This window comes from Furipterus horrens, unplaced genomic scaffold (assembly GCF_987537825.1).
Source record: "Furipterus horrens unplaced genomic scaffold, mFurHor1.1.pri manual_scaffold_5, whole genome shotgun sequence".
Classification (NCBI taxonomy): Eukaryota; Metazoa; Chordata; class Mammalia; order Chiroptera; family Furipteridae; genus Furipterus; species Furipterus horrens.
The window spans coordinates 193,370,949-193,395,252 of NW_028327175.1; the positions used below are offsets into that span (position 1 = coordinate 193,370,949).

At 50.5% G+C, this 24,304-nt stretch overlaps 1 protein-coding gene and 1 non-coding gene across 2 annotated transcripts in view; one reads left to right on the forward strand and one right to left on the reverse strand.

Annotated features, from left to right (window-relative positions):
• The first annotated feature begins 1,464 nt into the window (after positions 1-1,464).
• Positions 1,465-24,304, forward strand: part of SLC18A2 (solute carrier family 18 member A2) — a 29,372-nt gene continuing 6,532 nt past the window's right edge. The window contains exons 1-15 of the mRNA XM_090278667.1: positions 1,465-1,527; positions 1,954-2,088; positions 3,869-4,220; positions 12,231-12,289; positions 12,583-12,666; positions 12,982-13,074; positions 13,847-13,936; positions 14,021-14,064; positions 14,134-14,194; positions 16,486-16,581; positions 20,275-20,353; positions 20,529-20,580; positions 21,231-21,294; positions 23,167-23,286; positions 23,412-23,545. Coding sequence (XP_090134793.1) covers positions 1,968-2,088; positions 3,869-4,220; positions 12,231-12,289; positions 12,583-12,666; positions 12,982-13,074; positions 13,847-13,936; positions 14,021-14,064; positions 14,134-14,194; positions 16,486-16,581; positions 20,275-20,353; positions 20,529-20,580; positions 21,231-21,294; positions 23,167-23,286; positions 23,412-23,545 — 1,449 coding nt within the window. The 5' untranslated portion in view covers positions 1,465-1,527; positions 1,954-1,967. The remainder of the gene's footprint in view (positions 1,528-1,953; positions 2,089-3,868; positions 4,221-12,230; positions 12,290-12,582; positions 12,667-12,981; positions 13,075-13,846; positions 13,937-14,020; positions 14,065-14,133; positions 14,195-16,485; positions 16,582-20,274; positions 20,354-20,528; positions 20,581-21,230; positions 21,295-23,166; positions 23,287-23,411; positions 23,546-24,304) is intronic.
• Positions 19,586-19,713, reverse strand: LOC150010690 (small nucleolar RNA SNORA3/SNORA45 family). Its single transcript, XR_016511550.1, has one exon. It is a non-coding gene; the product is annotated as a small nucleolar RNA SNORA3/SNORA45 family (small nucleolar RNA).

Here is a 24,304-nt window from a genome sequence, read left to right on the forward strand (position 1 = left end):
AAACACGGGGGTGTCTGGAAGGAAGGAAGGAGGTGAAGAGGAGGCGGCAGCACCGCCCCCCTGCTTCCCTAAGCAGTCTGCCCCCGAGGGCAGCAGACACCAATGAAACAAGCCTGAACTCCATTGCTCAGAGACCGTGGCAGGATAACATTTATCCTCAGTGGCTTTCCAAGAAAATGCCTCCTGTTTTCCGGCCTCCTGGAAGAGCCTCCAGAGCTCCCGTTATGTCAGGAGGCTGTCCCTTTCTCTCCTGTTTATAAAATGGAGGGATGTGGATGTCACAGGGGGAGCCTTATCCCTTGGTAGTGAGGATTACAACTCCACATCAGCCCCGACAAGACAATGGTCTTCCTGTCAACCACCTCTCTTTTTCCTTTCCTTTTCTTTTCTTTTTAAATTAAATCTATTGGGGCGATACCGGTTAATAACATTATATAAGTTTCAGGTGTACACCGTTATAATACATCACCTGTATATCCCATTATGTGCTCACCACCCAAAGTCTAGTCTCCTTCTGTGACCTTATATTTGGCTCCCTTTACCCTCTTCATCCGCCCCCACGCCCTTCCCCTCTGGTAGCCACAGTTCTGTTGTCTGCATCTATGATTTTGTGTTTTTATTCTTTTTTTTTTTTTGTTCATTTGTTGCTTTTTGTTGTATATCCCACATGAGTGAAATCATACGGTTCTTGTCCTTTTCTGTCCGAATTACATCACTTCGCATGACACTCTCAAGATCTACCCGTGTTGTTGCAAATGGCAATATTGCATCATGTTTAACGACTGAGGAGTATCCACTGTACATAGGTAGCACATTTTCTTTCCCCAACCGCCCAGTCCCCTTATCCTGTTTGCACACGGCCAGCTTGAGGGTACCCAAAGGTCAGAGGCTCAAAGACTTCAAGTGGCACCTGCCTTAGGCTCCAAAGGTGGCAGAGGGGAGGGGTGGTGTCTGTCCCTGACTCCCAACACCCTATGACCCCTTTCCTGGCACAGTTACCCAGCCTCCATGACCTGGCGGTCAATTTCAGGGACAGTGAGGATCGAAGAGCAGCTTCAGCCCCTACCTGGGGCCAGATGAAAGCACTGAATCCTGACTCCTCACCTTAGCTCCTGACCCTTCACCCAGGGATCCTTGACCCCTTGCTCTGGAGCTCTCACCTCTCTCTGCGCCCCAGACGCTCCCCGCCACCCCATCCCAGGTCCATAGGGAATGCGGCCAAGTGCAGGAGCGGAGGAGAGTCTGCGCTCCGGGCAGCTTCGGACTTGGCAACCTGGGGAGAGACGCGGGACAGGCAGGAAAGCAGGGGTCTGGGCGGGACGGGGGGAGGCCCCTCCCGCTCAGCGACAGCGGCCCCTCCGGCGCCCCAACCCTCCGCCCCCGCTAGGCGCCGGCCGTGACGTCAGAGCCGGACCCGCTAAACTGAGCGGCTGCGGGGCGCTAGGGTGGAGACTGCGACCCGAGGCACCCGGGCGGACGGAGCCCACAGCGCAGCGGCCAGAGCTCGCAGCCGCCGGTGACCGCGAGGTAACGCGCACTCTGCTCCCTGCCCGCAGGGCTTGGTGCTGGGGTAGAGCGCCGCCGGGGCGCAGGGGAGAGGGGGGCTGGACCTGGGGACAGGGGAAGCTCCCAAGGCGCTGCTGGCGGGGCTCCGGAAGACCGAGGCGAGCACGGGGGGCAGGACGCACAGGCAGTGCGCTGGCTCCCGCGGCGCTTTCCGAGCGCGCAGTGGTATTAGCGCGACTCAGGTGCGCGCCCCGACGGCGCCCTTCGGCGTTATTAACAAGGAGCAAAGGTGTAGGTGAGGACGCAGTCGCCGCAGGTGAGCCGAGGGTAGGACACCGGGACCTGCCCGTGCAGCCCTTTCTGCGGCCCGGGAAGTCTGGGCATTGGGCGTGGGGGTGGGGGGTCCCCAGGCCCTCCACGGCTCCTCACCTCCCGCCGCGCCCGCAGCCGAGCCCCAAGCCATGGCCCTGAGCGACTGGGCGCTGCTCCGCTGGCTGCTGGACAGCCGTCACTCCCGGAAGCTCATCCTGTTCATCGTGTTTCTCGCGCTGCTGCTGGACAACATGCTGCTGACCGTCGTGGGTACGTACGGGGCTGGCCCTTCCGGGGCACCCCTTCCCTGGGCGCTCCGCTTACCCGAGCGCGGTCCTGGAGCTCCGTGTGGCCTGGGAAAGTTGGAGAACACTGCTTTGCAAAAACACAGCCCCCAAGACTGCCACGCCTCGGCTAGTAAGAGCGCGTTGTGGCTTTGTTTTACTGGTGGTCAGGTCAAAAATGTGACATCCGATAAAACCCATAACTTGTGTTTCCTCTTGATAATTTCCAGCTTCTCCCTGTCCAGTTTCACGGCAATGAAGATTAATGTTAAGGACTAGCAATTCCCAGAGTTCAAAGTAATGTTATAATAATTATGCTACCCAAAAAAGAGGGTTAATAATTTGGTGTAACCTCTAAAGAAACAAAGTAAACATCTATCCCTCCGAAAAGGGAAGTAACATTTCAATTTATTGTATCTGTGAATGACTCAAGATGCGAACATTTCAAGACCGTTTCAAGAGCAATTTGAGCAGTGTTCATTTTGTCCTTTTTTCTATAATGGATTTAAAAAAACTAAATAATTTAATCCTAGATCTCTTAATTAGCCCCATTAACAGCAAAATATTTGTCATGCTTTTCCTTAAAAAATATCCTTTTTTTTTCATTTTAACTTAAAAGAATTTATTGTTGTTCTATTACAGTTGTCCCATTTTTCCCCCATTGCTCTCCCCTGCCCCGCCCTCCCTGTTGCCTTTCCCACAGTCAATCCCCACCCTGTTGTTCATGCCCATGGGTCAAATTTTTAATGGATAAAAAATTATTTTTTAAAATTTCAGCTCTCGGGTTGGGTTACCGCCTAAGACAGTTTTCAGAGAATCAGATAGTCAGGTTTTCACCTCAAAACTGATCAGAGATGTGAGGCACCTCTGAGTTCAGTAACAAGGGCTTCCCTGCTCCTTGGTGTTGAAGGCTCTGTTCTTACACACATGCCCAGAGCTTCTGTTACATCAAAAGGTTTTTCTTTTCCTATATAAAAGTCTCAAATTCTTTTTTATGAAAGTTTTATTTATTTGTTTTTAGAGAGAGAAGGGGAGAGAGAAACATTGATTCGTTGTTCCATTCACTAATGCATTCATTGGTTGATTCTTTTTTTTTTTTTTTTGTACATGTAGGCAGCCAAAGGAAGGCAAACATTGGTTGATTCTTACATGTGTCATGACCAGGGATTGAACGCACAGCCTTGGCGTATCAGGGTGATGCTCTTACCAACTGAGCTACCTGACCAGGGCTCTCAGAAATTCTTATATTTTCCAGATAAGATGAAAACTTGTCAGTTCCCATGTGAAAAATAGAGAGATGAACTGGGCCTGTTGCAGAATTTCCAGATGATTACTTCCTGCAGGTTTACTTTTTTCTAAGACACACAGTGAAATTGAGGTTTCTATTTCCTTCATTCATTCAGTGAAAGGTCTTTGGAGCCTCAGATCAAATTTTGCTTTCCCCAGACGTGTTCCTGTGAAGGAACTCTGTAATGAGAAACCCTACAAAGGACAGGATTCTCTGGGGCCGGCTGGCTGGTTCTGCACAGTAACTGGTTCTGAGAGCAGATGGACCTTTCTCAGCCTCCTGGGGCTTTGTCCTCTCTGGGGAGCTGAGTAATGTGGGATTGTTCCAGTGTCAGTATGGGGGTGGGGTGCGTTTCTGTGTAGACATCCCACCTCTCTGCATCTCCTTTGGCATTTGATGTGACCACAGATTTTCTGGCATTTGTCCCAGGGAAAGTTTCAGCACAATCACCACCTTCCTCTTCTGCTCTTGTCCCCAGTCCCCATCATTCCAAGTTACTTGTACAGCATTAAACATGGGAAAAATGTGACCGAAATCCAGACTGCCAGGCCAACCCTCACAGCCTCCACCTCGGGCAGTTTCCAGAGAATCTTCTCCTGTTATGACAACTCCACCATGGTCACCGGCAACAACACCAGAGACCTTCAGGGTGACCTGCTGCCTAAGGCCACCACACAGCACATGGTGACAAATGCGTCAGTTGGCCCTTCTGACTGTCCCAGGGAAAACAAAGACCTCCTGGATGAAAATGTGCAAGTTGGCCTATTGTTTGCCTCCAAAGCCACGGTCCAGCTCCTCACCAACCCGTTCATAGGACTGTTGACCAACAGGTAGGTTACGTTATTTTGGCCAAAGAGTTTTATATTTACATTGCTCCAAGCTCATTTTCCCCTGGGATTCTGTTTCTCATTCATTTATCCAAATCTGGGAACCAATGTGTGGCAGGGAGTGAGCTGGGAAAAATCCAATCCCTTCCCCTTATGTTTCTGTCCATAGTTAATTATGTTTTCCTATTTCTTTCACCTTCCATTGCTACTTCTGTTGCTTAAAAAGTAAGAAAATACTAAAACAGAATACAGAGGCCCTCCCCATGTGGGAGAACTTTGATTCTGTCTAAATGCCAGATTTCATCATTGGATTCTCTGTATCATGCAGTTTTCTCTTCTCTTCCACTTTTGGTTGCGCACTTCCTCACCGAAAGCCAAGATGGCGTCTTTAGAGCTGGCTCAGGTAGATGGCCGAGTGGAGGATGAGGGAAGAGATGGGTCATCTTGCTGCAGAGAAGGAAGTCTTAGCTGATGTGGAGGTCACGGGCAGTGTAACAAGTCTGTCTCCTGCCAGTTACTGACCTGTGTCCACGAGCACACAGGGAAGACCATTGAAGCTGTCTTCTGCATAATTCAAACTAGCTGATAATGCCCTAAATAATGCCCACACTAGCTTTATGCTAACCTAGATGTTCTGGACTTTTTTGGACACCCCCCCCCCCCTGTTATTTTGTTCACATCTCCATTGTTGGGGGGAGGGGGACGACCTCCCAGCAAGTCTTTGTTCTTTTACAGCAGAGGTGGCCCAGCTCTGCCTGGTCCATGGGGGCTCAGTGTAGGACCAGGGCTTGCAATGGAGGGGAGGGGGTGTTAGCTGCAAGGAGGGGAAGCCCGAGCAGTGTATGTGGTGGGCTTCTGTCTAAACAGTATAGCTCCAAAGGCAGAAATGCAAAAAACTAGAGGAGGAAGTGCTCAGAGTCCTAGGAACATGAACAAAGACAAAGACTGAGATGAAAAAGAAGTGCAGTCATGGCGGGGGGAGGGGGAGGGGGAGGAGGGAGAGCAGGGGGAATAGAGAATGGAGTGGGCTGGTCTATAAAAGGCCCCAAGTGCTAGGCTGAGAAAGGAGTGGGGTTTTATTGAGGGGCTATTGGAACGCCATTAGAGGTTCCAATGCCAAGTTGAAGAGGCAGCAAGCCAAGCCCAATCCTAAGCAGGTCGCCCAACACCCCGTGTAGGCTGGGAACAGGGAGCTCTTTACATTTGCCCAGGCCTGGGCCTCAGAAAGGGGGGGTGGGCAGGGCCAGCAGGGTCCTTTGTTTCAGTTATGACTAAGCATCTCAAGAGGTCAACAACAAGCATTCAGCCAAGCCTGGGGCCCTCTTAGAGTGAGGCCCCATGTGGCTGAGGGAGTGACACCAGCTCTAGGGCCGGAGTGGGTGGCAGAGGCTTAAAGAGGTACAGAGATCTGCCTTCCCCCAGCACAAGCTGCCCTCGGACACACGGAGGTCGCAGGTAATGTACCCGTGGTGAGTCGGACGGAAGCACAGTTTACATTTATGCACTTTGATGACCTAGACTGAGTCGTGCCATTGAGTCCATTCGGACAATCCCAAGCCATTCTGGCCCACGTGGAGCAGTGCTATGAAGCTGCCACCTAAAAGACACTAAGCAAATTCCCTCAGCGACGACGGCCTGCCCGCGCCCACCGAGGAGCACCATCGGCGAGGTGCCGTTGACCGGGCTCCTCTGTTCTTTAGGAGGAGAACCCAACAGTTGTCGGTGGTGGCAGGGTGGTTTTCTTTTTCTCTTTTCAAGACTAAGAGCGCTTCTGAAAATGGATCCGCTGTAATGGCAGGAAAAGGCTCAGGGTTTTGTTGCCTCATAAAGCAAACAGCTCGAGTCTATATGGGAAAATTGGAGACATTATTGCAGTAATGCCTGGCTATTACCGCGGGTGCGACGGCCACCAGCCGTGTCGTGTCATGATTAAAAACCCGGCTGATTGATGTGAGTATTCCAGTCTTCCAAATGCAAGCGGCAGGTGAAGAGCTTTACAAAAGTCCCGTTCTTGCTTTTAATGCTTTGCTTGTTCCGTGGGGAAGAAGCTTGTTTATGACTAGTGCGACCTTTCCTCTATGTTAAATACTCCAAATGCTTTGACACTGCAGCACCCAAGGCTCATGTTTGGGGCTCTGGGGGGGGAAAAAAAAGTCTTCCAACCGAAACCTCATTTTGTTTTGTGCCTGTGAAGTTTAGTTTATTTTTATGGTGAGTAATCCACTTTGGAGTTTATAGGAAAATTGTAAACCGTAACTGCTTCCTCCAGCTACCCAGCAAATGACCTTCATCTTTTAGCGCTGCCTTATAATGTGGGAAATTTGCAAATACATTTTAGTATTGATGTTCACAGAATAATTGAATGAACTCTGTCCCTCCAAAAATGAGCATGATTTGTCATTTTCCAGTAGTTTCCAAGCCCTGTAGGCCTGAATCTGGGGACTTGCAGCATTTCTGGGCACTCCCCGGTTCTGCTCAGAGAAGCGATAAACATGCCCCATTTTCCTTTACAGAATCTTCCCCTGTAAGCCACAGCACGTAGTCTTTGATGTAATTTGTGCTGGTTACATCCTCAATTACCAACATGATGTGGGACTCACCTTTTCTGTGCGGTAAACAAGTGTATTTCAAACAGCATTTTACAGTTGATTTAGCATGTTTCTGATTAAAGAGTAGTTAAAAACACAGAGCACCAGAGCTTGAGGAGACTTTGGCCAAAGCTTTGAGCCAGTCCTAGGATTTTGCCAAAGGGGTTTTCCCATTCAGGAGGAGAAAGTGCCCATCCAGCTGGACAGAGCCAGGGTCCAGACTGTGTCTGGGAATCTTCCTCTCTTCCTGTTTCTTTCCACCGGCTTACCGTCATACAGTTTGCATGTTTGGCTACTAAAAATCAATAATGCGGGTCAAAACCTCTCTTTCTTGCGTGGACTTGGGTGCTCTGGTGGTACCAGGCTGAACTGGCAAAGGCCCAAACGGTGATAGGTGATTGCTGTTTGTAGCAATGGGCAGGGAGTTCAGGAAAAAATCAGCCTGGTTTTGGGATGTGGACCTTCCCGCATCTCCTCCGCCGTATAAAAATCTCTGTTTCCAGCGGCTGATGTGAGCTGGTCAGCTTCCTAGCATCTCTGCAATGCTTTTGACAGTGGGGAAAAGGGAGGCCTCCTGCATCCCCCAAGACATGGGGGAGCCGCCTAGAGACAGGCTGCTTGGAGCCGCTTCTATCTAAAGCCTCTTGATGTAAGCTTGTCATGGGAGCAAAGCCCCCACTCTGAAATGAGGCCCCCACATTCCACACATCACAACCCGATCCCCCATGTTACATCCCAGACCCCCACATTCACGGCCGCATGAGTGGCATCTGTGGGTGGGTGATACAAGAGGCAGGCTCTCTGTCTATTGTTTTATATATCAGATAAGATCGCCTGCCAAACCCTAAAAATAAAAAAGTACTGTTCTTGGGAAGCATATACGTGTTCATCTGGCGGCTAATATAATACAAGTAATTTATCTTTCACTTCCTCTTCTGGTACCATATTTTTACTGAAAAATATGTGACCAGGTTGGAGCAAAGGACCTTTGATTTTGGCCAACTGTAGTGATCAAATAACCAATAACACGTGCTAAGGCCTGCAGGTGCCTTGGTTGACTTGATTTCCATCTTTGAGGCTCTTGTGACTTATTTTCTAACTCCAGTTTATTTATTTCATGATTGCTTGTGTGTGAAAGTGGGTAGAGGGACCTACACTAGCAACACCTGTTGTCATTTGGCCCAGCAAGTGATTTTCAGATAGCCATGCGCATGACAGGAATGCTCCAGGCAGGTACTGTGTGAAAACACCTTTACATGTCTCTGTCCAGAAGTCAGGTTAAGAACATGGAATTATCATCTTCACTTCCTTAGCATGTGGATTACATAGTATTTACATCTTTAGAACTAAAAGTTATTCCACATGTACTGGGTGGCGAGGGAAAGGGTTAACTCTGGGGGCTGGGCAGCTGCCTGTCCTCCCTCCTTAGCCTGTCATTGTGTCAGTGGTCTGCTTTTCATCAAGCCAGCGACAGTGGCTTAATTTATTTCCATAGTTACCTAGTATGTTTGAAAGCCAGTTATTTTCCCTCACAAATCGGAGCTAACATCTGAATGGCAAGAAGAAAGCCACAGGGCACAAAATCGCTATGAAATCTACGACGGTTATTTTTTTCTCTTGCTTCAGCCAGTGGGTCTGAAGTGGGCTCTGTAGGATAAGCAGTGACCTTTTCAGCTTCTCCGGGGACAGGGAAACCAGCTGCTGTGGAAAGGGAGCTCCTGCCCTAGCTGCTGTTGGAGGACGTGTCGGAGCCTTTGCTTCTGAAATCAGAAGCAGCTGGCCGTGGCTTGGGGCACTTGTCATGGGAGCAAAGCCCCCACTTGAGCTGTGTGTCAGGGAACAGGGGGGACACCTAGGCGAGGGAGAAACCCATGGCTCACGTAACTCCCTGCACACAGCTAGTCGCTGAAAAAGACAGTCATGGGCTAAACCGGAGGATTTGGTTCCATTTACAAAATGATTGACCGTAAACTTCCCAGTGAATCCTATGAATGTGTTCCATTGACTGATGATGTTCACTCACCTTTTAGGGGCGTGTTGGGATCAATGAAAAAGGAGATGTCATCTCTTGTCCTTTCTGGTGATCGTTTGTACCCGACTGTGTGCCCTTGCTTTTGTCACTTACCACGAAGGGAGGAACTGAGGTCTGGAGCTTGATTAGTCTGTCTGGCAAAGGTGAACTAGTTTGTGGCGTTAAAGAAAAAGTATTGCTTGTCAGTGATGAGTGAGGGTACATGCGGTTTCTCCACAGACCCTGTAGGGGTGTATATAGTGGCTACAACTTTAACTGCTTTGCACTGTTTTCTAGGGATTCCAAATATGATTTTTAGTTTCATCCAATTGGATTAACTGCTCCCTGGTGCTCTGTGGAGGATGACCGTGGGCTGGGATGACTCACCAGGGAGATCCGGTTAAAGGTTTGCTTAGCAATACCTGAATTGAGATGGCATTCAATTGAGACGAGAGGTTGACTCAAATGTTTATGACTAATGACAGTTGAGGTTCTGTCCATTTAGGAGACATCGTGGGAAAGGATAAAGGGTTTTGGGGATCTGCCCGTCATCACTCAGTGATCCTGGGGCCTTGGATGACCCTCCTTTTGAGGTGGGAGCTCAGGGGGCTAGAAGAGGTTGAGGGTAGAGACCCAGAAGTGTTGTCTTTGTGTTGGGGCCGAGCTGCAGGGAAAGGCCGCCTGGCACTGTCCCCAGGGCAGCCCTGCCGGCAGCGTGGCCAGCACTGAAAGTGGAGGGCCCATGTGCCTGGAGACGTGAAGGAAGCCCCGTGAGCCCGCTGCTGTCTGAAGCCGTTGGCTTGCTCTGCACCTGTGGGTGAGCTGCCCCATCTCCAAGTCTCGCTTTCTCATCCAGGACGAGGGTTTGGACTGGCCAGCCTTTGTGTGTCCCTTCAAATTTGCCCCTTGGTTAGCCCATACATTCTTTAATAAAATTACAAGTGAATTTTGAAAACAGTAGCTGTGGTGTGTTTTAAGAAAACTCAGCACCTGGAGATGGTAGAAAGAATCCTCCAAGAGCACAGAGTCCTGCAGGTTCAGAGCCACCTGGCTTTCAGTGACACTGTGCGCCTTCCGTCCCACCCACCGCGTGGGAACCTGCACTCGTGGGACTGGCATCCCCACCAAAGTGTCCACTAGCAGGACCTGGCACACCTTAGGTGCTGGAGATACACCTGTTGCCCTGCACTGGGGGCAGGTTACTTCAATTGGCTGAGTATCCAGGTGGCTGTCTGGAGGATGGGAATGAAGCCAGCTACCTCTCAGCATTGCAGAGAGAATCTCAGGGGCACCGCCTGCTGGGTCCCTCCTCACGGTCTCAGGGAAGGCCGGGCCTCCTGCTGAGAAGGAGCCCACCCCACCTGTGTCCTGCCAGGTGACCTGGGACAGCGGCTGAGCTGGGGACTGGGCGTCAGTCTCACTGGTATTCCAACAGCTTCGGCACCTGCATGGTTTTCCAAGGAATGTATGAGAAGCAGTGGGGAGCCTGTGTTTATTCTGGGGCAGCTGCAAGTATTGTCACATGTGGGTTCTCTCCCCAGAAGGACAATAGTTGCTGAGAGGTATAAACTGCCTGCGAGCTCTCCTCTCTGAGCCTTCTGGAAGTTTCCTTCTTTGGTCCCGCTATACTGTGCGGGACCTAGGGTGCAGGGGGTCCTTTTGCTCCATGAATAAAGAGCACAGAGCAGGCAGCTCTTGGCTCATTGAGACAAGAGAAGCTGTCATTGGATGGCCATCTGGACGATGGATCAGAGTCCTGGTGTCTGTCCTGATTCACCTGGCTGGCCTGGGCACTGCTTGAGTTAAAAGCTCGTCTCTGGTTACAGTAGGGACATCTGTGTGGGTGAGTGGGGGTGGGAGGCTGCCAGGGAATCTGTCGTTATTTTGGGGATGCTATTTGGTTTCTAGATGCACATGAAGCAGTTAAAAAAATAAAGAGCATGACCAGGGGAACTGTTGGAAAGGTCGTACTGAAAGCCAGGTGTGCCCTTTGGCTACCTGAGGATGTGGGAGAGTTCGCATGGAAAAGCCCTGGACTGGACAGAATGGCCCGAGTGACATTAGCTTTAGGATATCCAGTGAGTTACTTCTTGTACCTGAGTTTCCTCATCTGTGAAATAGGAAGGTGGTTGCCTGTCCTCATCACATCATTGAGCTGACGGGTGTAAGTGCTTGGAGAATTGAATGCTTGATACTATGATTCTTCTCCTCAAGGCTGAGTGACTGGGATTCAGGACTTTTTTGGTCTAGGACTGGGGCCAGGGAAAGATGAGGCCTGGAGGCGTTCGGGGCTATTGTGGGCTGACGCACGGCTCCGGGGAGCGGGGGCCCAGCCAGCGTTGCACTGTCATTTGGGGCAAGGGGCTAGGAAGTTGCCTTCACCCTTTTGCCCCACCCACACGGCAGGGACCAAGCTGTCTGCTTCATCAGCAGCAATAGAGAGCAAAGAAGGAAGGACAAGGGAGAAAGTGAAATTCCTGAAGCACCATCTCTGTTCCAGGTGCCCTGGTAGCAGTGTACCCCCACATCCCAATATTTACTTATTTACTTATTTATTCATTTAGAGATACATCGATTTGTTGTTCCACTCATGTATGCATCCATTGGTTGATTCTTGTATGTGCCCTGACTAGTGATTGAATCCGCAGCCTTGGGACGATGCTCTAACCAACTGAGCTACCTGGCCAGGGTTCACAACTAATTTTATATTCACACCAGTCCTGGGAGGTGGGCAGTGGTGGGCTGTCTGGGAGGCTGGTGGAGAGACTTGCTGGGTTAAGTGGCCGGGCTGGATGTCCATCCAGGGGTGAGATAGGGAAAGGCCAAGGTCTTCCCATCACACCATCTGCCTGGTGACAGAGCTCTAAATGGGCAGTGGTCTTATGGAGCAATTAGGATGTTGAGCTTTTGCACAGAAAACTAGGCCTATCTTTCTAGGCTGGCCTGACTGAGGTCAGCCTGAAGACAGATTTGAACATCTTGCTTCCTCGTGCCTCTTAGACTTAGCACAGCTGTCTCTGCGGCCAGTCAAATCACTAGATGACCTTTTACTAGAATCATTTGATTGCAATTGTCCCTTTGGTGAAGCTCCAGCAAAGACTATAATTAAAGAAATAATTTTTTAAAATGATGGAAACAGGGACCATCTATTTTGGCCATGTCCTGGGTTACTTGCCAATATTGTGTTAACATTGATTCCAGAGAAATTCCTGTTCAGAGTGGCAGTCCATAAATGTATTCACAGCCTAAGACAGCACAAAAAGGTCACGCAGGAAGCACCAACTATATGAATTTTTAGAGAAGTTGACCAAACGCTTATCCTCCTGGTCCCACAGGGAACATGGGAGAGACTCCGTAGAAAGGCTTAAGAAAACAAAGTAGTTGCCAGACTTGCCTCATGGTTTTGTTTTGCAGAATCGGCTATCCGATCCCCATGTTTGCGGGATTCTGCATCATGTTTATCTCAACGATCAGTAAGTGTCTCGTGTTTGCCATTGGAGTGTGGGTCCCAGGATGCGCTCTGATGGCCACGAGTGGGGGAATTGAGAACACAGCCTGGGGTGGGGGTGGGGGCCGGGAGTATTGGCAAAAACTGCAGAAAGCAGTTGACAGGGGCGGGTCTTCGTGGGCGGAAACACCGTGTGGCTGCTACAGAAATGAAGCATCGGGCTGAGGGCTCAGCGGTGCCTCTGTGGGATGGGGTTCGGCCCTGGTGTCGGCTGGCCTGCCCTGACGCGACCTGGCCCGTTCGTGGTTCCCTCTGCAGTGTTCGCCTTCTCCAGCAGTTACGCCTTCCTGCTGATCGCCAGGTCGCTGCAGGGCGTCGGCTCCTCCTGCTCCTCGGTAGCTGGTAGGTGTGGAAATGCCCGAGTGAGTCAGTGTCCGGGGCTCCTCCGTCTGTCAAAGGGGCCACGGGCGCTGCCCGGCTGGCCCGCCCCTCGCGCCACTAGCTGGGTCATTTAGGGAATCACAGGATTGGTGGTGGCGGTTGGCGGAGGGCGGGCTCTCGGAGAAGGAGCCCACCTCTGTGTTGGATTCACCTCGGTCTTGTGTTTTCATTCATCTGACCGGTTTGGGAAGCAAGCAGGTCTGGGTTGGGGAGGGAAGGCGAGTCATGATGCTCCCAGAGCTTGGCTGTGGACTGACCTTTTCTTTCCCTGTGTAGGGATGGGCATGCTTGCCAGTGTGTACACAGACGACGAAGAGAGAGGCAATGCCATGGGCATTGCCCTGGGCGGCCTGGCCATGGGGGTCTTAGGTGGGTAAGGTCCACGGTGCAGGCAGACTGGAGCCTCTTTGGCGCTGGGCAGTGACAGTCTTTCCTGGTTCCATGGGCACACTGCCAGATTCCCTAGCTGCCCCTCTTATTCCTGCCTTTCGTGGAGCCTTGGAAAGATGGCAGGGCCTTCCTCACATGGGGGAACCTGGGCACCCCACCTCTACCCCTGAACTTGCTAGGGGGTCCGCGGGGAACCGAGCCCAGACCTCCTGGGCCCCGACGTAAAACGCAGGCTTGAACGGGACGGTCTGCCCAAATCCTTCCTCTCCTCTCCCACATGCTGCGTTTCTATCAGAGAGGACCTTTCCACCACCCACATCTGCCTCCCTGCCTCCCTGCCTGGTCTCCAGACCGGGGGCAGGGGTCTTCCCCGAGAGGAGATCTGGTCCTCTCCCTCTCCTCTGTTACATTCCCAGCCTTCCGATGGGAGCCTGAAGTCCCTGTCCGTGCTGCTTTATAAGGGACAAAGTCCTCGCTGACCCTGTTTCCTGTGCGCCCTCAGTGGCCACGATGTTTCTTTTGGATCCTTACTTTGCAGTGACCCTCAGAGTCTTGCCCATGTCCCAGATGTAAAACTGCTTGGAAGAAGTTGCCAGGCAACTTCCCACTGCTGGATAGAACACAGAGTGGCCGCCTTGAATAACTTTTGGAACAAAACAGCAAAACAGAAGAAACAAATGGATGGTCCTAGTGGGGTTGGAGGGGGTGCTGGCCCCGGGGCCTGGCATGGTTCTCTTTCTCGTCCTCGCAGTGGGCCCCCCGTTTGGGAGCGTGTTCTATGAGTTCGTGGGGAAGACAGCTCCGTTCCTGGTGCTGGCTGCCCTGGTGCTCCTGGATGGAGGTGAGTCCATGTGGGGACCTTGGCCATGACCTGGGCATGTATGTCGATGGGGGCTGGGCCACGCCTTTTGTTTTTCTCTCGTAGCTATTCAGCTCTTCGTGCTCCAGCCGTCCCGGGTGCAGCCAGAGGTAAGGTGTTGGGAGAGGAGGGCACTGCCCCAGCCCCGTAGACGCTTCTAACCCCTGTTTCCCCCACAGAGCCAGAAGGGGACGCCACTGACCACCCTGCTGAAGGATCCCTACATCCTCATCGCTGCAGGTGGGGCCCCCGCCAGCCCCTCCTCGGTCCTTCTCAGCCCAGGGGCCAGGGGTGGGTTGGATGGCGAGGACCAGTGTTCATTTTGCTGCTAGAAAGGCTGGGCTCTGGGAAAGTGTGAGAGGCACAGAGAGGTTCTACATCAGAAGAAATGGTTTCCTTCGGGCATCAGTTTCTGACAGTCAGGTTCCTGTGTTGTTTCTTGTTCGGGGCAAAGGTGTCTGAGTCACAGAGATGCCCTGCGGCAGAGGTTTGTTTTGGGTCAACCTTGTCGCTGTGTTTGCGGCAAAGACCATCACTGTTGGGTCTTGAACTTCCGGAAGGAGTTCATGGCCTTTCTGCAGGCGTCTTAGCTGGGGGTCTGATTCACCTTGACGCGTATGAAGAGACGACAGCAGCAGCACCCCAGAAGGCTGCGAGGGCACCTCCCTTTCTGCAGAGAGGGCGTCCTGTTCAGCTGCAGGGAGGCCGGGCTGGGAATCACCCTTCGGCTAAGAAAGCTCGTGCTTTGTGTTCTCGGCCTCCGTGGTCTCAGGGAGGATCATGGCAGCATTCATACAAAGGACTGTCCCCTTAAGACCATCCCAGTGACAAGGCCTGGGACCAGCCTTAGGCTGCTGGGGCCCTTGGGGGTCAGGCCAGGGCAGGGCAGGTTCTCTCCAGTTATGCTTAGGTCTGTCCAAGCAGGGGTCAAGAATAGGAGGGGGCCCGGGGAGCCACGTGAAGTGGGTGCACGCCCCCCCTGAGGGTGTTCAAATTCAGCCTTTTTCCAACCCCCAGGCTGGTTTTGTTCCAGCTTCTGCTGCAGGGTTTGGTCAGGGTGGCACCTCCGTAAGCCTGGTGTAGGTCCTGTTTGTCATGCTCGTGGGCCGAAGGCTTGTAAACCTGCTGGGGTGGCCTCTTCACGCAGGGGAACCTCTCTGTGTCCCCAGTGATGCAGGGAGCATTCCACAGTTCAGATGCATTCGGAGCCTGGGCTCCAAGGTGTGGTGGAAGGTGGGCGCCCAGAGATGTGACTCCCTGCACCTTGGGGCAGATATCTGGGTCCCTCCTGCCTCTGCCTTTCTATGACCCTCATTGTTTTGTCCCCGTTCGTGGGGGGAGATGCAGAGACCGAGCCAGCACCGAATGTCAGCCCATCAGCAGGCCCAGGCAGCCTTGACTCGGGGGTTGGGGGCCTGGTGGTGTCGCATTTGTACCAGCGGGATTTCAGTTTATGGAGGTGACTGATAACGTCGAGAAGTCAATACCATTGAAAGAAGATTTTACGACTTACCTATCCCAAGGAAAGGCATACCACGTCACACGGGGCCCCATGGGAAAGCCCCAGGTTTGGTCAGGAGGCAGAAAGTGCCCGGGGGGAGGTCTAGGCCAGAGCCTTTACTGGAGTTTTCGTGGGAAATGGAAAGCAGGGCGGGGTAAACAGTTTAGGATGGGCTAGTTTAAATAATCCCAGCAGCCTTTGGGGCCTGGGAGCTGTCTTGGTTGCCTGATTCCTGGCCTGAGTGGATCTAGGGGAGGGGTGTGGGTGTGGTCTATCAGAACTAGATAATGAGGGGCTCATGTGTGGGCTCTGGATCACAGGGGGCCCGTAAACAGTGCTGGCGGCTAGTCTGGCTCTCTAATTAATATAAGTGAAACAGACAAACATAGAATCTAAGAAAACACAGAACGAGCAGGTCCGGGTTTGGGGGGGGGGTCTAGTCATTTCAGCATCATTTCTGTGTTCTGCCTTTAAATGTCAGAAAGAAAGAAAACAAATCTTTCTTTGTTGTGGGAATACTTTAATCACGCTTGCACAATGTTCTTTCAGTCAAGATTTTAGCAAATTAGAGGTTCCACAGGGCACACAGTACAGGAAGCTCTCAGAATGACGGGAACAGTTCCCCACGTCTCTTTCCAGGTGGTTCTGCATTTACAAAGGGTTCTGGTTATCAGAGTGGTCATGGACATTTGCAAAGAGATTCTGTATGCACACCTGTATTGAGTGCACTAGATTTTGGGGCGCAGGAGCCTCTGGTCGCCCGTCTGTGTGTGGTCTGTGCTGCTGACCTCAAGCAAGTTGCTTCATCAATAAATTAGAACTCCCTTTCTCTGTTAATGACTCAGGAAAGTTAAACCAAGCTCTTCCCTATCCCCTTGGTCTGTTATTTTTTTCTCACAGAAGTAGAAGTTCTGGGTATTGGAGCTGATGGTTCTGGCTGCGGGCACATGGGGTTTAACTGTGTTTGAAAATGGTAAGGGACGCTGGAGACCCAAACCGGAAGCGTATTAACCCTCTTGCTCCCTTAAAGGGTCCATCTGCTTTGCAAACATGGGGATTGCCATGCTGGAGCCGGCCCTGCCCATCTGGATGATGGAGACCATGTGTTCCCCAAAGTGGCAGCTGGGTAAGGACTGGAGCGGGCTCTTCTGACCCTAGAACTTTTGTCCCCAGGGATGGGTCTCATCCTTGTAGCCCTGCTGAACTGCAGGCACCAGGATGATAAAGTGACTGTTACTGCTCAACACTTAATGGGGTCAGTGCTTAGGGTAGCGCTGAGCTTTGGGGTCTCTTTAGGCTCCAGTTTCTGTATCTTCTGTACCATCCTTGATGGATGCAGAATTTGTATAGAGACATCAGACCTGGGCAGAGATAAGAGAGGGAAAAATGCGTTCAGCATCTCCCCATGTTTCTGAATTGGACTAGTTATATTAAGATATACATGGGCACGCGATAGGGATCTGTGGTGCTGTTTTCTTTTCTTTTTTCTTTTTAAAGATTTTATTTATTTATTTTTAGAGAGAGGGGAAGGGAGGGAGAAAGAGAAGGAGAGAAACATCAATGTGTGGTTGCCTCTTGAGCGCCCCCAATTGAGCCCCTGGCCTGAAACCCAGGCATCTGCCCTGACGGGGAATCGAACCGGCAACCCTTTGGTTCACAGGCCCGCACTTGTGTTACTGTTTTCTGTATGGCCAGTCAGTTGTCCCAGGACCACTGGTCCTAGTAATCACGTGTCTGATTTCTCCCACCTCTGTTGTGCTCAAAATGGCGTGTGTTCCTGGGTCCATTTCTGAGTCATCTCTTCTGTTCCGTTTGTCTGCCTGGCTTCCTGTGTCAGTGTGTTCCTATTTAATTACTGTAGCGTTAGGATGCTGTCTACTATCTGGAAGGCTCCCTGCACACACACCCTTTCCTTTAAGAATATGTCAATTATCCTTCCTAGAGATTTTTTTTTTCACGGTTCTTTCAACTTCAATACTGATATCTTCTCATGGAGACTCTCAGTTCTGAATTAAGGGGACATTTTTAGTGCACCCAGCTTTCCTCAGGCAGCCCCACTTTCCCTCCGCATCGGCCCCCTGCAGTGGTGTCCTACCACACGCTGCCAGCAGGTTCACACTTGTCTCTGTCCTTTCTGCCTCACTGCAGCTGGCCCGGCCTGAGTACCCAGCCTTTTGGGTTGTGCATTGAATTGCTGTGTTCTTTCATCAGATAGAAATAGTCATTAAAAAGCCCCACGTGCCTGGAGGAGTGGGGACTGCCAACGGGGTGAGGTGTCTTTTTGGGGTGTTGGAAGTGTTCTGGATTATGATAGTGGTGATGGTTGCAGAACCCTGTGACGACCCTAAAAACCAACAAACTGGACACTTTAAGAGGGAGAACTTTATGGTGTGTGAATTATGTCACAAAACAAATGTGAAGACAAGCCCCAAACAACAAAGAGGCATTCAGTGAAGGAGAAAAGATTCTTGGAGCTAAGCTGAGGCTGAAGTTCCTGAACGTGGAGACAGAGGAAACCTAGAGGCTCCAAGGGAGAGCGCACCACTTCACAGAAGGGATGGACTTTTTCTAACCCCAAGTTAGGAAATAGTGATGAGATGCCCTTCCTGTCTTATTCCCAGCACCGTGGAAGGTGTTTCTCCAGATTTCCTTTCTCTTTGGCCCCTGTGGTGGTGTGGGCCTCCACGTGTTTCCAGAAGGTGCCCTGTGCTTGGTAGCCCACGGCTGGGAGGGTCCTGCATTCCCTCTGCACTGCTCTTGGGCTGAGATGCTTTGCTGATGTTTTGCTGTCTTCATGAACTTGACTCATTACCCTAACTGAATGCATCAGGCCCTGCATGGGGGGCTTCAGCTGCTTTGTCTCCTCTTCTTCTCCAGACACAACCTGAAACTCTCTTTAGAAAAAACCTTTAAAGCCAGTCCGAGGCCCTGGGCCATCTGGGCTAGATAGCAAGCCGCAGGCCGCCTCCATTTCCTCTGGTGGGGCTTGTCACCCAAGGCAGACAGTCACCGTTCCTCCAGGGAGGTCATCCGTTCTTGCCTCAGAGATAGACTTGGATGTCTTCAAGAGAATCACTTTCCTGTGCCTGTCCAGGGTCCTCGGCGCAGGGAAGCACCTCACCTCATTTGCTGTCTGTAGCGGGTGGCCCACCCCTGCGGGCGCCTCTGAGGCTCCTCTGAGCCTTGGTGAGGAGGGCACCCTGGGCAACGCAATGCAAGGCCATTCCCGTGAGTTGGGGACCCAAGGTCAAGCAGCACAGCACTTCCTCCGGGGCCCCCACAACCCAGCCCTACCCCATCATGGTCAGGGTTTGTGTGAGTCCAGAGGATGCCCGTCTGCTGGGATGCTTCCCCGCTCATTTCTGGAGAACCGCATGACTGGAAACCAAAGCAGCACAGTCTCACGAGTGGCACGCGTGACGCAGGACGGCTCTGGCTGAATGCTTCTTGAAGTCCTGACTGTACTGGAAGGCTCAGCCTGCTGGAGGTTTGATGGCCTTCATCCGCTTGCAGAGGTGCAGTGACACTGTCTGTGTGCTGACAGCCGCCTGGATGAGAAAGGCCCCCGGGCCCTGTGTGTGTTGAGGGCAGTGAACACCTGTCAGCCACCTAGTATCTACCGTGTGTCTGATTTATGTGCTCATATGGTTGACAACAAAGCAGCTGTCCCTGTGGGCAAGGCTCAGACTCAGACCTGGTATATCTGATTTCAAGAAAAAACAAAAACAACAAACAAATAAAACACTAGAATTTTGAACACTTAAGAGTTTGAAAAGCCATCTTTCAGAAAGAGCATTTCCTGTTGTCCTGATAGTGACCAGGGGCCAGAGAGAGCTGATGTGGACCAGTCCCCTGGCAGGCACGGCTGGTCTGACGTGAGCAGGCATCTGTCCGCTGCAGAGGGCACAGGTGCCACCGGCAGCCACCAGCAGCTGGAAATCAGCTCGGCGCACAGGGTTGCAAGGTCCCTCTCCTGGGAGTGTGCTCCACCTTGGACATGAAAACTTCTGTCACCTATGACTTGGCCACACAGACATTTATTTTTTGATGTGGAAAGATGTTCGTAAAGCTAATTGAAAAAAAGCAGGAGGTAGGACAGTAGGTCTAATCCCATTTATTTCTGGGGAGGGTTGTGTTTCTGACCTGGGCCCTACCCGGGGGGCGCCGACTGCCCTCGTCAGTGAATCCAGACCGGCAGATCCCCTCCGAGAACTCTAGCGCACCAGGACGATTGTCAGGCTGTGACTCTGGTCTCAAGTATACTCCCATTTGTTTAGGAAAAACCAAGCAACAGCCTGTGCACACGTTTAGAAAACTGCGTTTTCTAAACTTCCCAGGGAAAATAACTATGGTGACTATCCAAGTTCTGGGGTTTGGGGTTAATTTTAACTTTTTTCTTCACTCTTATCTTAATGTCCCCTAACTTTCCCACGTGTCTTCTGTCCTACAAATAACGAAGGGGGAGCAGGCAGGCACCATGCCCCACGGGCGTGTGAGCTCGCAGGGGCCCTGCTCCGCCATTCGGGCGCTGCCGGTGCGCATCCCTGTGGAGAGCTCCCACGGGCAGAGGCGGGGGTGAGATGAAGCTGCTGATAGAGAAATGAATGTCACGTCTGCAGGTCTCCGCGGCTGCGTGCGGTCGGGCGCGCTGCGCAGGGCGGCCTGGCTCCAGCCGTCGGCGGATATGAGCTGCTCGGGTGCCGGCCCTGGGGCTGCCTGTCATCCGCTCTAATCTCCACGGCCCTGCCTGCCATTATTAGTTTTCCTACCATTTGACTGATACCAGTACTGATAAGGTGTCCTTTTCATAAATTTACAGGCGTTGCTTTCTTGCCAGCTAGTATCTCTTATCTCATTGGAACCAATATTTTTGGGATACTCGCACACAAAATGGGGAGGTAAGAGGAAATGAAAACAACACTTATAATAATGTCAGTCCTTAAAAAAAAAATTCCCTGTGTTTCTACCTTAGCTGTTGCAAGTAATAGTTTTGATTGCCATTGAAAATTTGGACTGGGGGGAAGAGAAGCAATAATCATTTATTGGCGGTGCTTTTTTGTTTTTTTTTGCTAGGTGGCTTTGCGCCCTTCTAGGAATGATCATTGTTGGAGTCAGCATTCTATGTGTGAGTAAAAGACAGCATTCAGTGAGTGGAGAAGGTCTATAAAGAAAATGTTTGCGTGGGTGAAATAAAAAATACTTATCCAAGAAATATTTTTTAGCAATTGGAAGCTGGTTGATAGTGAGTTTCATGACCTCTTTCATTTTCTTCTAATTTTTTATCATCTTCAAACTGTTAAACAAGACTCTCCAAGGGATATATTTTCATTTTATGTCATTGAGAGGTATTTCTGATCTTTTCTTACATAGTTATATTTTTGTACATAGTTATGTTTCCTTCCCTTCCCCCATCATCTTAAACATTACAGTGTCTTAAACACTTCAGGTGACTACCCTGGAACAATAGCAAGATGTTTTTCTAGAATAAAACATCTGCCAATGGCGAGTATCTACCCCAAAAGAGGGCTTCCGGCCCTTGTCAGAAACGGAGGCTGGTCTTCCACATTTGGGAGTTGACTAGTTTTCCATGGTGAGCACAAAACCTGTTGCGGCTCCCACTTGAAAACTTTGGAGGATCTGGTTCTCCTTTCTCTTGTTTCCTTCAGAAGGGAACACGCCTAACCTGGCTGGAGAGAACGTATTTTTAAGACTTTCCAAGATGTTTTAGAGCTGGATATCATGTTATTTTCATATAACATTTATTTCCTCTTATAGATTCCTTTTGCAAAAAACATTTACGGACTCATAGCTCCCAACTTCGGAGTCGGTTTTGCAATTGGTAAGTCCCATGAGCCTCGTGCCTACATTGAGCTGTTTTCCTATTACTAAAAAGATTTCCTCTTACGTGGGCAGACCGTAATTACTCAACCTAGAATTTCTGGAAGCTTGAGAGGATGCTGTGGGCAGCCACGTTCCAGTACAGCCTGCAGATTGTCCACAGAAAGATAACTGCTTCCACGTACCAGTCATTTGTTTCCTGAAGACCAGTATTTTGAAAAAGCCTGATACTTGCAGAAGCAAGCGGATGCTCGGCTGCTGTGTGTGGGCGAACAGGAGTCCCCCACCCAGAGCACGTTGTTTGGGCTCAGATCTGTGAACAGACCTCAGACGAGGCTGAGGGACAAGGACTTCGCATGTATTTTTTATAGGGTGTTGGCACAGAAAAGGTGGGCTGCTGTGGTGCTGACCAGCTGTGCCGCAGGAATTTTCACGGGCAGATGAGATGAGTCTTTGTAATACAAGGCACAGGAATGTGTTAGGAAAAATCCTGTCACTATTTTGGATACATAGCATACATTTGCTTCTCCTTGAGAACATACAGATTGATCATGACACAGGTGAACGCGGAGTCCATCGCAGGTCAAGGCAGGAATGAAACCTCTAGTGCAGTAGACAGAGTGGAGCCTTTGCCGACCCCTCAGGCCAGGTTGGGTCCCCCCAGCATAACATGTCCTCCCATGCGCCTCCCTCCATAGCATCAGTCACAATTGTAATGCATTTCCCACTCTTTGCTTAACAGCCAGCTCTTTTGTTCTCGTCTTGCGTCCCAGCATCTTGCACATATTCGGTGACCAGCAAATAGTAGCAGAATGAGAGAAGCCTCCCTCACCCCGCTGCTCCTAGTACTTGGGGCGGGGAGAGAGTTCACATTTGAGTGCTGCTCAGATGTGGTCACAAATGTGGTCTCACTGCAGCCAGGCATTTCCATCCCTATTTGATAGGTGGGAAAACTGATGTCCAGAGAGAGAAGACATGACCGGGCTCCCCTAGCCAGGGATTTGAACCCAGAACTCTGAACACATGTGCTCATTCTTTATGCTTCCTGTCCCTGACTATTCAATGGACCAGAATCTATAATGCTGGTTTTGGAGGTGGTGGCTTTTCTCCTCTCAATAACGAGCAAACCTCTTTTGAGTTTAGTTTCCTGAGTAGGGCTGGTTGGTTCCTCAGACTCCTTGTTCTGGTTCCTTTTGATCCTCCCAACTGTGTGAGGCCAAGGTGTGGATGGGGAGGAATTGGGGTGATTCCACGTTTTGAGGGCAAGGGACAATGGACCAGAAACTAGTGAATCAGGGAAGCAGCAACAGGAAGCCGGCAAGGGGTCCGCACGACCAGTAACCAGCAACCGCTGGATCAGAAGAAGGCAGGTGAGTCACCAAAGGACTGGGTGCCCTCCATCAGAGGACAGACCACCCAGACAGGACAGGGTGAGGCAAGATGGAGAACAGGCAAATAAATGGCGGACTGGGTTCCAGTCCCAGTCTCAGTGAAAGATGTGCTCTAGGGCAGGGCTTCCCAACCCCTGGGTTGCAGACTGGTACTGGCCTGTGGCCTGTTAGTAACTGGGCCACACAGCAGGAGGTGAGTGGCGGGCGAGTGAGCAGAGCTTTGCTGGCATTACCGCCTGAGCTCTGCCTCTTGTCTCCGCCCTCCAACCCCATGCCCCCAGCTGTGGAAAAATTGTCTCCCACGAAACTAGCACCTGGTACCCAAAAGGTTGGGGACCACTGCTCTAGGGAGTCTGCCTCAAGACTTGCAGGTGGGGAAGACAGAGAGGCATCTGGGTTGAGAGATCAGGACACGGTCCTGACATTCATCCCATTTTCAGTTTTCAACAGTTTTCTGTAGACTGTGTTCCCTGACTCCACAGGCATGGTGGATTCATCGATGATGCCCATCATGGGCTACCTGGTGGACCTGCGGCACGTGTCCGTCTACGGGAGTGTGTATGCCATTGCTGACGTGGCCTTTTGTATGGGGTATGCCGTAGGTGAGGACGTTGGCTTTACAAAACCGCCTTTGCCTCAATGCGTGACAGAGAATATGCCTTCTGAAAACTACTTAAACCTTTGCATCTTTGCCAAGAGCTTTATCTAATTCTCCATTTCCTGAAAGGTCCTTCCGCCGGTGGGGCTATCGCAAAGGCAATTGGATTTCCGTGGCTCATGACAATTATTGGGATAATTGATATTCTTTTTGCTCCTCTCTGCTTTTTTCTTCGAAGTCCACCTGCCAAGGAAGAAAAAATGGTAAGGAAAATTTAGGGTGTATTGAAGTATTTTTCAATCATTTTAGCATGGGCATTTGGATAGTTTTATCGTGGCTTAATTCTAAAATATATTTCTGTTCCTTTTGGGAGAACTCCCCAAATGTAAATGGTGAGAGTCTTCTTTTAGTTTATGCCACATAGGGCAGCTACTTCTCTTATTCTGTCAAGCATTATATTTATAAATTTGAAGATTAAAATTATTTTTGTGCATAGATTAGTGGTCGGTAATCTCTTTTGTCAATGAAATATAAACACGGTATAGCTTAATTTTCTATGGTTCTTGAAAATCACAAACATGTATATATCTGCCTCCTCTGCTTACTCCTAAGATCAGCCATGTTTGGTGCTGTTTGCTTTTCTCCTAACCATTACAGCTTTCAGGAACAGTGTCTTAGTCCTTGCTGCACAGGACTCTGGAGATGGTTTTGGTGTGGGTAACAGACCCTTACAGAAATATATTGTATATGCCCCTTAGAGAACATGTGAGCACATATAACCTTGAAATTCATAATTTCATGACCAGAATCATAGCTTTTGAACACATTCAAACTTATCAATTCTGAGTCAGAGTTTTGAAATGCATCATTCATTTTAACCTTTCTGATAAGCATTCAGAGCTGGAGGTGGTGGGTGTTGCAGAGTTTTTTAAACATCAGATGGTGATAGACTCACCCTGCTAAATATGCTTTAGATTAGGGATGAAGGAGAGAAACAAGGTGAGGAGATGTGGCATGTTGGG